Below are 13998 nucleotides of genomic sequence, written 5' to 3' on the forward strand. Positions count from 1 at the left end.
AAGGAAATCGAAACTGTAATCAGAAATCTTCCAGCAAACAAAAGCCCAGGACCAGATGGCTTCACAGCTGAATTCTACCAAAAATTTAGAGAAGAGCTAACACCTATCTTACTCAAACTCTTCCAGAAAATTGCAGAAGAAGGTAAACTTCCAAACTCATTCTATGAGGCCACCATCACCCTAATTCCAAAACCAGACAAAGATGCCACAAAAAAAGAAAACTACAGGCCAATATCACTGATGAACATAGATGCAAAAATCCTTAACAAAATTCTAGCAAACAGAATCCAACAACATATTAAAAAAATCATACACCATGACCAAGTGGGCTTTATCCCAGGAATGCAAGGATTCTTTAATATCCGCAAATCGATCAACGTAATACACCACATTAACAAATTGAAAGATAAAAAACATATGATTATCTCAATAGATGCAGAGAAAGCCTTTGACAAAATTCAACACTCATTTATGATTAAAACTCTCCAGAAAGCAGGAATAGAAGGAACATACCTCAACATAATAAAAGCTATATATGACAAACCCACAGCAAGCATCACCCTCAATGGTGAAAAATTGAAAGCATTTCCTCTGAAATCAGGAACAAGACAAGGATGCCCACTCTCACCACTACTATTCAACATAGTGTTGGAAGTTTTGGCCACAGCAATCAGAGCAGAAAAAGACATAAAAGGAATCCAGATAGGAAAAGAAGAAGTGAAACTCTCGCTGTTTGCAGATGACATGATCCTCTACATAGAAAACCCTAAAGACTCTACCAGAAAATTACTAGAGCTAATTAATGAATATAGTAAAGTTGCAGGATATAAAATTAACACACAGAAATCCCTTGCATTCCTATACACTAACAATGAAAAAACAGAAAGAGAAATTAAGGAAACAATACCATTCACCATTGCAACAAAAAGAATAAAATACTTAGGAGTATATCTACCTAAAGAAACAAAAGACCTATACATAGAAAACTATAAAACACTGATGAAAGAAATCAAAGAGGACACAAACAGTTGGAGAAACATACCGTGTTCATGGATTGGAAGAATCAATATTGTCAAAATGGCTATTCTACCCAAAGCAATCTATAGATTCAATGCAATCCCTATCAAGCTACCAACGGTATTTTTCACAGAATTAGAACAAATAATTTCACAATTTGTATGGAAATACAAAAAACCTCGAATAGCCAAAGTAATCTTGAGAAAGAAGAATGGAACTGGAGGAATCAACCTGCCTGACTTCAGACTCTACTACAAAGCCACAGTCATCAAGACAGTATGGTACTGGCACAAAGACAGAAATATAGATCAATGGAACAGAATAGAAAGCCCAGAGATAAATCCACGAACCTATGGACAGCTTATCTTTGACAAAGGAGGCAAGGATATACAATGGAAAAAAGACAATCTCTTTAACAAGTGGTGCTGGGAAAACTGGTTAACCACTTGTAAAAGAATGAAACTAGAACACTTCCTAACACCATACACAAAAATAAACTCAAAATGGATTAAAGATCTAAATGTAAGACCAGAAACTATAAAACTCCTAGAGGAGAACATAGGCAAAACACTCTCCGACATAAATCACAGCAAGATCTTCTATGACCCACCTCCCAGAATATTGGAAATAAAAGCAAAAATAAACAAATGGGACTTAATGAAAATTAAAAGCTTTTGCACAACAAAGGAAACTATAAGTAAGGTGAAAAGACAGCCCTCAGATTGGGAGAAAATAATAACAAATGAGGAAACAGACAAAGGATTAATCTCAAAAATATACAAGCAACTCCTGAAGCTCAATTCCAGAAAAATAAACGACCCAATCAAAAAATGGGCCAAAGAACTAAACAGACATTTCTCCAAAGAAGACATACAGATGGCTAACAAACACATGAAAAGATGCTCAACATCACTCATCATCAGAGAAATGCAAATCAAAACCACAATGAGGTACCATTACACGCCAGTCAGGATGGCTGCTATCCAAAAGTCTACAAGCAATAAATGCTGGAGAGGGTGTGGAGAAAAGGGAACCCTCTTACACTGTTGGTGGGAATGCAAACTAGTACAGCCACTATGGAAAACAGTGTGGAGATTTCTTAAAAAACTGGAAATAGAACTGCCATATGACCCAGCAATACCACTTCTGGGCATACACACTGAGGAATCCAGATCTGAAAGAGACACGTGCACCCCAATGTTCATCGCAGCACTGTTTATAATAGCCAGGACATGGAAGCAACCTAGATGCCCATCAGCAGATGAATGGATAAGGAAGCTGTGGTACATATACACCATGGAATATTACTCAGCCGTTAAAAAGAATTCATTTGAATCAGTTCTAATGAGATGGATGAAACTGGAGCCCATTATACAGAGTGAAGTAAGTCAGAAAGATAAAGAACATTACAGTATACTAACACATATATACGGAATTTAGATAGATGGTGGCGATAACCCTATATGCAAAACAGAAAAAGAGACACAGAAATACAGAACAGACTTTTGAACTCTGGGGGAGAACGTGAGGGTGGGATGTTTTGAAAGAACAGCATGTATATTATCTATGGTGAAACGGACCACCAGCCCAGGTGGGATACATGAGTCAGGTGCTCGGGCCTGGTGCACTGGGAGGACCCTGAGGAGTCGGGTGGGGAGGGAGGTGGGAGGGGGGATCGGGATGGGGAATACATGTAACTATATGGCTGATTCATGTCAATGTATGACAAAACCCACTGAAATGTTGTAAAGTGATTGGCCTCCAACTAATAAAATAATATTAAAAAAAAAAAAAAAAAAAAGATTACATTAGTAATTCCTTTCACAGTACCTGTCAGCCATATTTCTCCACTTGGAAAGCAAACTACTTGCAGAATCCCCAATGGGCAGATCCAATCTCTCTTTAAAATATTTAACGATGCCTTGTTCCTCCAAAAGCACAGGCACTCGGTAGGTGGAAGAAACATCATGGATACATATGACCTGATTAATGATGATAAAACACCATATTTAATGGAATGACTCAAATATGCCACAAAAACATACACAAGAATGAGCCAAAACTCAAGAGAGATGGCAGTTTATTTATACTGACAGAAGAAAACCAAGAACTCAGCAACCTAAACAGGAGTCAGAATTAACACAAGGTTAGTTTCATCTAATTACAAAACACTGAACCATATATAAACACAACCATATATAAAGAAGTCATTATTCTACACCTGGAACCGTGGATGCTATGGTAGAAAATATATATCTCCTGTGCCAGGAACTAGGAACAAAGAATACATACACACAAACACATGCATATATATATTTTAAATGTTTGAAATTTCTTGAGTTACAGGAATAACTTTGTTAGGTTAACGAGGCTGGCACTGAGATGACTTTAGGATTGGAGTTGGTTAAAGCCAGCAAGTCATTAGAAGGCTGGAACTTTCAGCCACCTGACCACCAGGGAAGGGATGGGGGTTAGAGACTGAGTTCAATCAGGTGACCAATGATTTACTCAATCATGCCAATGCAATGAAACCCCAATAAAAATGGTGAACACCAGACCTCAGGGGAGCATCCTCGTTTGTGAATATACAAATGTAATGGGAAGGTGGTGCCCCCTAACTCCACAGGAACAAAAGCTCTTGTGCCTGGGATTCTGGTAGACCTTGCCCTATGTGTCTCTTCATCTGGCTATTCACTTACACCTCTTATAATAAAATAGTAATCATAAGCAGAGCACTTTTCTGAGTTGTGAGTCATTCTAGAGAATTATCAAACCTGAGGTGGTCACGAGAAGCTTCAACTTTGTAGTCAGCCAGGCAGAAGTGGGGTGGCTTGGAACAATGGAAACCTATGGCTGGTGTCTGAAGTGTAGGGCAGTCTTATAAAGGCCTGAAGAGTCTGATGCTCACTCCAGGTACTGAGCATCTGAGTTGAAGTGCAGGAACCCCAAGGGTGTCAGAGATTTGGTGTTGGAACATGTATGCTTTATATGTCAGTATCCAAAACACATGGCCTAAGGCACCATCTCCTAAGTCTAGGTTCAGACAGTAGACTTAGAATACATACACCTTGTCCTCTAAGTATGGGTATGTGGTTTGTTCGTTCACTCATTTTTTGTTGTAGCTGCTACTATAGTTGCTTTTTTTGTCTGCCCTTCATTTGGTAAATTTATAAGCACACATTGAACACAGTCAAATTAATTACACCTATGAGGGGAGAAAGACTCTTTTAAATGCCAGGTGGTACGGTTGTTTTTCACACCCTAATGAGCTTTCACCATCCTCTCAAGTACAGATAAAGGGCTACTGGCAGGCATTTAAGGATCTGCCACATCCTAAACAAATGCCAAGAAATGTTCTGCAAACTCTATGTGTTCAGTCTTTCCAAATCCAAAGCTATCCAACCAAGGGTTCTTAAGCTGTTTGGACATTGACAACTTTATCTTTAAGACAACTGTGTCTCATCTGTGCATTCCTTGATGCAATTCAAAGTGCCAAGATGTCACTGATATGATGCTCCATCCCAATTGTTAATTAAAATTAAATCTCTGGACAACCACAACTCCCAGAAGTAGAAGGCATGGGATGTGGAGCTATTTACTCATCTACCCTCCAGGCCTGAGACATTTTTTCAAATATCATGGTAACAGAGCACAACAGAGAGATGCCTGTGACCGTCCATTCCCTCCTTGGCAATCCAGGTGAGAAAAGCTCTAAACGCAAGTTCACGAGGAGCTAAGAAATGGGAGAATTAACTCATGTTTAAAAAGGCAATGTGCTGACATATGTAGACAGCAAACTTATGGTTACTAGAAGGTAAGGCAAGGGTGGGGGCAGGGGAGAGAGATAAATTAGAAAACTGGAATTGACATATACACACAACCATATATAAAACAGATAATAACAAGAACCTACTGTATAGCACAGGGAACTCTACTCAATACCTTGTAATGACCTATATAGGGAAAAAATCTAAAAACTAGTGGATATATGTATATGTATAATAATCAGTTATATATATAACTGACTCACTTTGCTGTACACCGGAAGCTAACACAACATTGTATGTTAATTGTACTTCAATAAAAAATTTTTTAAAGCAATGTGCTAAAAAAATGACTAATAAGCTAGCCTGTGGACTGACAAGATAGAACATTCTTCAGAATCTATAGTTATAAAGAAAATAAACTCGGGAATTCCCTGGTGGTCCCGTGGTTAGGACTCGGTGCTTTCACTGCAGTCCCTTAGTTCCTTAGATCTTAGTCCCTCAGTTCCCTTAGATCTTAGGGAACTAAGATCCTGCAAGCCATGCAGCACAGCCAAAAAAAAAAAGAAAGAAAGAAAAGAAATTCCACATGGTTGAAAGTCTGGACTGTATCATCTGCTCTCAGAGGTCTTAGCAACCCAACTCTAAAAGCTGTATCCTTCTATTTCAGAAACCAGTTAAATGTGTGTGATATCCATACCAAGTACTATTTACAAAAAACAATTAAACAAAACCAAAATGGCTTGATGACATACAGATACAGAGGAGTGCTTTAAATCTGCCGTCACATTTTTCAAAGGCGTTCAGACTTGTGCACTGACCCTGAAGCATCAACCAGTGAATACATGAGCCTGGCTACTGAGACTCAAGAAATCTGAGTAGGTAGTTTTTAGGCTTCAGAAAACCTCAAGATAATCTGAAGGAAACAAAAGATTTTTGCCAAACCTCACCCTTTTCCTGAGCATCCATCAAATCACCTTTTAAACTCCAATCCCTTGTGCCTGAGCCTTATTACAAACAAGAGACAGAGATAAGTGGATAAAAGAAAAAAGAAAAGCCAGTGCTCAGATACACAAGTGGAAAGTCCTACAGAACAGAGGACCTGAACCCACATCACAGTAGTTTTTGTAGCAATGAATTGAACTGAGGTCATTGATGTAATCAGAAGTGATAGTGTGAATGTCACTGTAATGTGTGGTTTGAGGTGAGCTAAGCTGTAACAAGTACAAAGGAGAAATTGAAGTAAAAGCCGTAAGTGTCCTGAAAAGACAAGATAAGGAGACGATAAGCAGGCTTCCAATGGTTCTCTCTCCAGAGGTTGACTGCAAGTTTAAAAAAAAATCTGCCTGGTTTTGTACCTATAATTAAAATTTAAGGAGTGAAATACACAATCTATTTAAGGAGTCAGTAGTCTCGAGACTGTTCACTTAAAGGCAAGGGAGCCATAGTTGCATATGAGTCCCCCAAAGCTTTTATAAATGTTGTGAAAAGTAATACAATAATTCAAGAGGTGTAAAATGCTGGCATCAGCAGAAGTGCCTGCAAGGCAATCAAATCTAAAGAGCAGCACTAACCTGTTCAGGGTTCACGTGACAAAACATAGAAATCTTTTCCTTCACAGCCATTTCGATGGGCGTTGAACTCCGGCAGACAATCTGTCAAAGTCAATCATGCACAGGTTAGCAGGCAGGAATTATTGAGCTGTTCACACTGCCACTGGTTTTCAGGAGGAAGCTATGTTAATTTTGCTCCAAGAGACTTGACCGAGTCTTGACTTGACTTTATGGAGACTTGACTTCTCCATCCTTGGCATCCCACTGGGTTACTAGAAATTGGTCTGAGCACTAATAGGAGCAAGTGTAACCAAACTCACCACAAATCCAATGGTAAGAAATGTCACAGCATATGTGGTGAACAGACATGAGGCTCACAAATGTTACTTCCTAAAACTACAAGAAGAAAGCCAGACCAAGGGTTGACAAACTCTTCTCTAAAGGGCCAAATGGTAAAAGCTTTAGCTTTTGCAGTCATGCAGTCACTGCCCTGACTCCTCAATGGTTCTGCCATGGTGCACAGGCAGCTATGAACAAATGTGGACAATGAGTGGCAGAGAGTCACAGAACAACTTCCTTTACAGGCAGCAGGTTTACAGGCCCTTACTTGCCCACCCCTGATCTAGACTACTGGCCATTTACTGCTATAAACAAAAGAAGACCTAGCAGGTTCAGAGGAAAATCTCCCAGGTCCCAACTCTCTCCAAAGGACCCAGGGACCACACAAATGACCACACAATGAACTTGCCCAGATGTCAGTGTGGCCAATCAAATGAGGGCATGGAGAAGAACAGATGGCCAATTTAGAAATGTGTGAAGCAACAGTTGATGATGAGGGAATAAACCTTCCCCAGGGCCCAGATACAAAAATTTCAGTCACTGAAACCATTTGAGAGCTAGGACTCAGATGATGCTACAGGTTAGGAGATGGAGGTCCTAGTCCACAAAACTTACCCACTCCCCTTAACTCACCAGATCGGGAGATAGGCCTAATCCCCTCAGCGCACGGACACTGTTTTGTGTGGGTTTGGTTTTTTGTTCTCCGGTAGCACTGGGCTGAAAAGAAATGGGTCACTGTCAGTATGCTGGACATCGGGCTCTTCTGGATAATGAATGGCTTCCTGATTTAAAAGGTGGAATAAACAGAGCATCACAGGAAAACCTACAGGAGCTGCTGTCTACATACTTAACTGGAAAGCTCACCTGCGGGACAAGGCTAACATGGATATTACAGAAATTCTCTCTTTTTGCTTTAAACTGGAATTGTCTGAATGCTTCCACAAACGGCATTCCTTCAATGTCTCCAATGGTGCCACCCAGCTGGGAATGGGAAAAAAAAGACACAAGAGAGAACAATTCTTAATACACTAAGCATAAGAACTAAATAAAGTCCCCTGAAAATGGGGGATCATTAACTGGCTATCAACCCTGCATCTCACCAAGACTGAAACAAACTTTTTTAAAGAAAAGGAGCACTCTAAGAAAAGAGAAGGGACTTTCTAAGCAGATAAAAAGACAGAATATACACCACCAGGAGTGAGATCAGTTAGCTTCTACCAGTAGTCCCATTGGAAGGGAGATTTCAAATCCAGTGACAATATGAGAAAGCAGAGAGCCATCTGGCTCTGCCCGGTGCGAAATAGCATTCTCTCTCCATCTCGGCATGAACCCACACACACACACACCCACACACAGCCGTGTGTGTAGCTGAGCAGCCTCCTTGTAATGGTAGTACTACCAGAATTAAATCATTACTATTAAAACATGCTGGCTCTCTGAAACAAGTAGTACCAAAAGCCCTGAGAATATTCCTGACAGTGTAATCCTTTGATAAATGTTAACTTAATTTACATTGTACTGCCAGTAAAGTTACTTAAGCATTTTAGACGAAGATAAAATTCACTTTAACCCATTCATCCTCACCATATTTAAATACTTAAAGATTATCACATGGATTTTTAAATTAATTCTTTAGCATTTGAGTATCTACTACAGGCTCAACACTATAAAGAAGCCCCCAGGAAGAATTTAAGACAACCTGCTTGCTCCTGAGAAGCTCAGAAGTGAGAAAAATAAGGCAGAGCTAAAGAACAATAAGCAAGAATACAACTTAAGCACTAGGTGGAATGATCTGGATGTGGAGGAAAAAGAGATCTCGGTGGACCCAAGCCCAGAACTCACCACCTTCCCTGGTTTCGGGGACTTGACTGGGTCCAAAATCTACTTGTAGCCCTGACCTCTCTTTTCACTGGGCTTTGAAGCCAATTTGCCCTTGATGTCTCAGATGGGTCAGTAAGTATTCAAACTTACCATGTCCCACACTGAACTCCTAATCCCCACAGCCCTGGGCCTGCTTGTCTCAGGGTTTCCTCCCTCATCTCAGCAACAGCATCTCTTCCCAGTAACTGGTTCAAGCTCGAGGTCTGGAAATCATCCTCGATCCACCTGCTTTTCCTTATCCAACCCCGTCCAGTGAGCTGTACCTCCAAAACATTATTGCAAACCTCTCCACTGTTACCACCCTAGACACCCAAGCCAACATGACCTTTTGCAGGGATTACTGCAATCATCTAAGCCCTGGGTGGCTGAGATGGCCTGCTGCCTGTTTTTACAAGAAGCTGTACCAGCACACAGCCCCGCCCACTCACACACCGCCTAAGACTGCTTGGGCACTACAATGGCAAAGCGGAGTAGTTGTGACAGAGACTCTCTCACCTGCAAAACTAAACATATTTACTGTCTGCTGCTGCTGCTGCTAAGTCACGTCAGTCGTGTCCGACTCTGCGCGACCCCATAGACGCCAGCCCACCAGGCTCCCGTCCCTGGGATTCTCCAGGCAAGAACACTGGAGTGGGTTGCCATTTCCTTCCCCAGTGCATGAAAGTGAAAAGTGAAAGTGAAGTCGCTCAGTGGTGTCCGACTCTTAGTGACCCCACGGACTGTTGCCTACCAGGCTCCTCCACCCATGGGATTTTCCAGGCAAGAGTACTGTCTAGCCCTTTACAAAGTTGGCTGCCCCCAATTTTAATGGCCTCCTAGCTTCCACCCTCTCCTATCCTACCAACCGTTTGTCACACAGCAGCAGAGTGACCTTTTAAGATTCAGAATACATCTCTTCCATGGTTATATCTTTCAGCAGCTCACTGCTTCACTAAAAATAAAATCTAAACTCCTTTAGGCAGCTAACAAAAGGACCTGAATGATCTGGCCCTTGCACATGTCTCTAATATCATGTCCCCACTCCCATCTGCCCTTTTCCCATCCCCCTACTCTCCCACCCCCACCTCTGCACTTCAGTCTCACTGGCCTTTCAAGTCCTCAGACAGGCCATGCTCTTCCTTCCTGCCCCTTAGGCCCTCCTACTCACCTTCTTCATATACACCTACTTCCCTTTTATCCTTCAGCCCAGGGAGCTGTATGCCCCTCAGAGAGTGCGACCTTGACCACCCACCTAAAGCACCCTGTCTGTGCCCTTCCTGGTAACACAGCACAAGGTGCCATTATTTTATTTGAGTTCTTATCTCCTGTCTCTCGGGCTTCCCTCATAGCTCAGTGGGTAAAGAATCTGCCTGCAATGCAGGAGACCCAGGTTCGATTTCTCGGTTGGGAAGATACCCTGAAGAAGGAAATGGCAACCCACTCCAGTATTCTTGCCTGGAGAATCCCATGGACAGAGAAGCCTGGCAGGTTACAGTCCATGGGGTTGCAAGAGTCAGACACAGCTTAGCATCTAAATCACCACTCCTATCTCTCTACCCCACTAGGCTGTAAGGTCCTTGAGGGCAGGAACTTGCCTGCCGTATCCCCAGCACTAGCCCAGAGCCCTGCAGGCAGCGCTGAGAATTTAGATTAATAGGACAGGACAGAAGGTCTCGAAATTTAATATAAGCCCTAGGTCACAGCATTCTAGTACCTGTTACCATAAGTACAACAGGATCAAACTAAGATGTACAAGGATTTCATTGTTACAGAAGAAATTATTCTTTACTGACTTTAACTAAGATAACAAAACAAAATTAAAATTCAAGTCTTCTGGCTACGGAACAGATAGAAATATATGGCATTCTGTAAGTGAATGACAAACTTAATTACGAAAATCCAAGAAATAAAACATGCAATCAGGAAACTGGCAGGGGGGTGAGGGGTGTTAAGTGCTCCCTAACTATTACGCATCAGAAGCTAATGGGGGAAAAATTAGGGGAAAAAAAAAGAGGTCTGCACTTTATTTATTTATTTTTTTGAGGTCTGCACTTTAAACTGTAAAGAGACATTTTTTGGTTTTTGATGGGGGCGGTATTCTGGGAATAAGAAGGGAATCCAGAAAAGGAAGCAAAAACTTTAAACATTATCTGCTTTTGCCCCCACATGGCCTATACTGGTACTGCATTCTCTCTGCCAATTTGGAAAGTACCATTACCTCTCCTTTGGTTCACCATTATCTTCACTGTGATCAGAAACTTTCAGTATTATTACTAGAGTAGTCCTAAGTTAATTTCTTCCCGTACAACAGGAAAAATATCACCCATAACAACATTTTAAGATCTATGCAAAGCCGAAACTGAAGCAGCAGCAAGCAAATCTATGAGATGTGCCATGTCCACTTCACCTTTAAGGAAAGGAATCTTTCTCTGGAAGTTGCTGAGAGAATAAATCTTAAAAATTCTCATCACAAGAAAAAAAGTTTAACTATGTGAGATGATGGATGTTGACTAAATTTATTATGGTCATCTATTCACAATATATACATACATCAAATCATTATGTTGTATACCTAAAACAAATACAATGTTATATGTCAGTTATACCTCAATAAAGATGCAGAAATTTTTAATTAAAAAGTAAAAATAGATGTAGGGATACTCAAAAAATAAATAAATAAATAAAAATAAAGACAGAATCAGAAACTGAAAAAAAAATTAAATAAAAATAAAAACAATTCTAAAAAAAAAAAGTAAAAATAAAACTAAAGGAGTCCTTACATACATGTACAACTGAATCTGCTGTACAGCAGAAATTAACACAACACTGTAAATCAACTATACTTTAATAAAATTAAATATATTTATACAAGAAGATTAAGACAACTTAAAAAAAAAAAGTAAAGGAGTCCTTTTGGGGGGGAAAGAAGAAAGCTTTTATTCCTTTAAGTCAGGTGTAAACTATTCCAGGCTCATGCTTGGATGACCTGCAGTGATAGGAATAAAGCCTATCAGCTCCACTGGTCTAAGAAGCAGAGGGCTCATCTGCCAAAAAAAAAAAAAAGGCTTTGGAGACATTTCAACAGCTTCTACGTGTTTAAAACTAAAAATCAGCTTTTGTGGTCATTCTTAAAAATCTTACATTGTGCACAAGCACAATTGTTGAGCACAACTTAAAATGAACCCAAAAGGATACCTGATTTGTGTCCAATAAGCAAATATAAACAAAGTTGTATAGAGAAGAAGGGATTTTCCTGAGGACAATTTGGCACAGTATAAAAGCTTTGTTCAAAGAGGATGCTCAAAAAACAATAGCTAGGAAAGCTAAAAAGATGAAAAAGAAGTGTTAAGAAGACTTCTCCCATGGCCAAATAGGGCTTATATTTTTTGGTGAAATTCAGCAGCAGCTCAATTACATTTTAAAAAATACATTTCCTCTTCTCTTTTTGTTATTATTATTTAAAACATATATATATTTTTTTATAAGAGCAGAATCAAGGAATAAAAACATTCATATACATGACCATTTGGAACTTTTCCTGGGATTAAGAAAAAGCTATTCCTTCACCTATCAGAACATAAAAGTGAGAAAAGAAATCAATAGAAAAGTTATAAAAAATGTTCAGGTTTGGTCATTAATTTTGCGTCAAGGGACCAATTCTGGGAAGATCCTTTCGCTTTCCTATTGCTTGAACAACAGCAAAAATCAGTGAAAGCACTAGACCAGCACTGTCCAACAGAAATATAACGTGAGATGAGTTACATACATAATTTTAAAGTTTTTAGTTGCCATATTTAAAAAAGCAAAATTAAACTGGAGAAACTAATTTTAACACTACATTTTATATAGCAGAGTATATCCAAAATATTATAATTTCAACATATTGCCAATTTTTAAAAAATTATTAGGTGCTTTACACTCTTTTTTTTAATACTAAGTCTTTGAAATCCAGTTATATTTTAAAGTCACAGCACACCTCAGTTTGAATGGTCTGCTTTCACGTGTTCAACAACCCCATGTGGTGAGTGGCTACCATACTGGACAAGGTGGTACTTTGCAACAAATAATCAGTGTAAACCAAAGGAGTGAGGGCTTGTTCAACCCTCTGCTGAGCTTGAATAAAATCAGTCTTGGACTGATCTTTAAGATATTGATATTGTTAAATAGCACCTTCCAGTTGGCATTAATTTGTGTTTTTTCAAAAATTAAAACAATGCATGCACATGGTTAAAGAAACAAATTGTACAGCAGAACTTACAATAAAAAGCAAGAGTTCCCTGCCCCACTCTTTCCTCTCCCAAGTCTAATTCCCCAAAGGAAGTACTTTAACTTCTCTGTTGGGATTTTTCCTGGCGAACTCCATATCTCTAAACCAAAGTTCATCCAGCTTGGCTCTTTCTTGACTTAGCCATTTCAGACACCCTCTTGGACTTCCCAGGTGGGGTTAGTGGTAATGAACCCGCCTGCCAATGCAGGAGACATAAAAGATGCAGGTTCGATTCCTGGGTTGGGAAGATCCCCCGCAGGAGGGCATGGTTGCCTACTCCAGTATTCTTGCCTGTAGAATCCCATGGACACAGGAGCCTGGCGGCCTACGGTCCATAGGGTCGCAAATAGTTGGACACGACTGAAGCGACTTATCACAGCTAAAGGATGTAAGTGTACTTCCTGCTGTGACAGATGAGGCTACAGCTCTCTGGTACCCCTATCCCCAGATCCCAATTTTAACTGGTAATTCTACTGGTTACTAACCTGAGATACTTTTGCTTCTTTTTTCAGCCAGCTACTAACAGTACCTATAGACCCTCACAGGGTTAAATGAGAGTGTGCTCTCCCTCTCTGCCCTCCAGCACTCCTTCTCACTTCTACCTCACAACACAACTTTTTTGTGTGTCAGTGCCATGCTAATAAGTGATCCAGCTGGGCTATGAACCCAAGCAGTCTGGCTCCAGACTCTTAACCACTAAGCTAAACACTGTTTGGGGGCCATGACAGAAATTTGAACTTGGGCAGTCTGCCTCTAAGAAACAAAAAAATGTTCATTATTCTCCTGCCTGGCAGTTAGATCAACTGACATTTAGATAAGGAGTACATGGATATTATTCTCATTCTGCACATTGAGAGGAAGGGAAGCAGTGAACAAGTGGCAAGGGAAAATACTATGCTCTTTCTTTAAACAGCTAATACTCACTTCTCACCTCCAAATCACCTCTACAGTTGGACTTTACTAACTCCGTCTTTACTTTCAAAGCATTTTGCAAATAGCACTGAGTAGAATGCATTCTGCAATTGTTTGGTCCCCACTTACAGACTGGTGCATGCCCACCCCAGGAGTACTCATCCAGTTTAAGCCAATCTTGCCCACTGACTTGTGACCAAAAGAGCAAAGATCATCTATGTCGCTCCATGCTATAATCCCACCTCCTAGCTGGGTGTCCAGCACACATGATACCATCTATTCACAT

At 40.2% G+C, this 13998-nt stretch overlaps 1 protein-coding gene across 5 annotated transcripts in view; it reads right to left on the reverse strand.

Annotated features, from left to right (window-relative positions):
- CTPS2 (CTP synthase 2) overlaps positions 1-13998 on the reverse strand; it is a 116805-nt gene that overhangs the window by 86466 nt on the left and 16341 nt on the right. For all 5 annotated transcript variants that reach the window (XM_065915924.1, XM_065915923.1, XM_065915927.1 and 2 more), the window contains exons 5-8: positions 7538-7654; positions 7307-7390; positions 6356-6436; positions 2848-2999 (exon numbers count right to left, since the gene is read on the reverse strand). In XM_065915924.1, coding sequence (XP_065771996.1) covers positions 2848-2999; positions 6356-6436; positions 7307-7390; positions 7538-7654 — 434 coding nt within the window. The remainder of the gene's footprint in view (positions 1-2847; positions 3000-6355; positions 6437-7306; positions 7391-7537; positions 7655-13998) is intronic.

Source organism: Muntiacus reevesi, chromosome X, assembly GCF_963930625.1.
Source record: "Muntiacus reevesi chromosome X, mMunRee1.1, whole genome shotgun sequence".
Classification (NCBI taxonomy): Eukaryota; Metazoa; Chordata; class Mammalia; order Artiodactyla; family Cervidae; genus Muntiacus; species Muntiacus reevesi.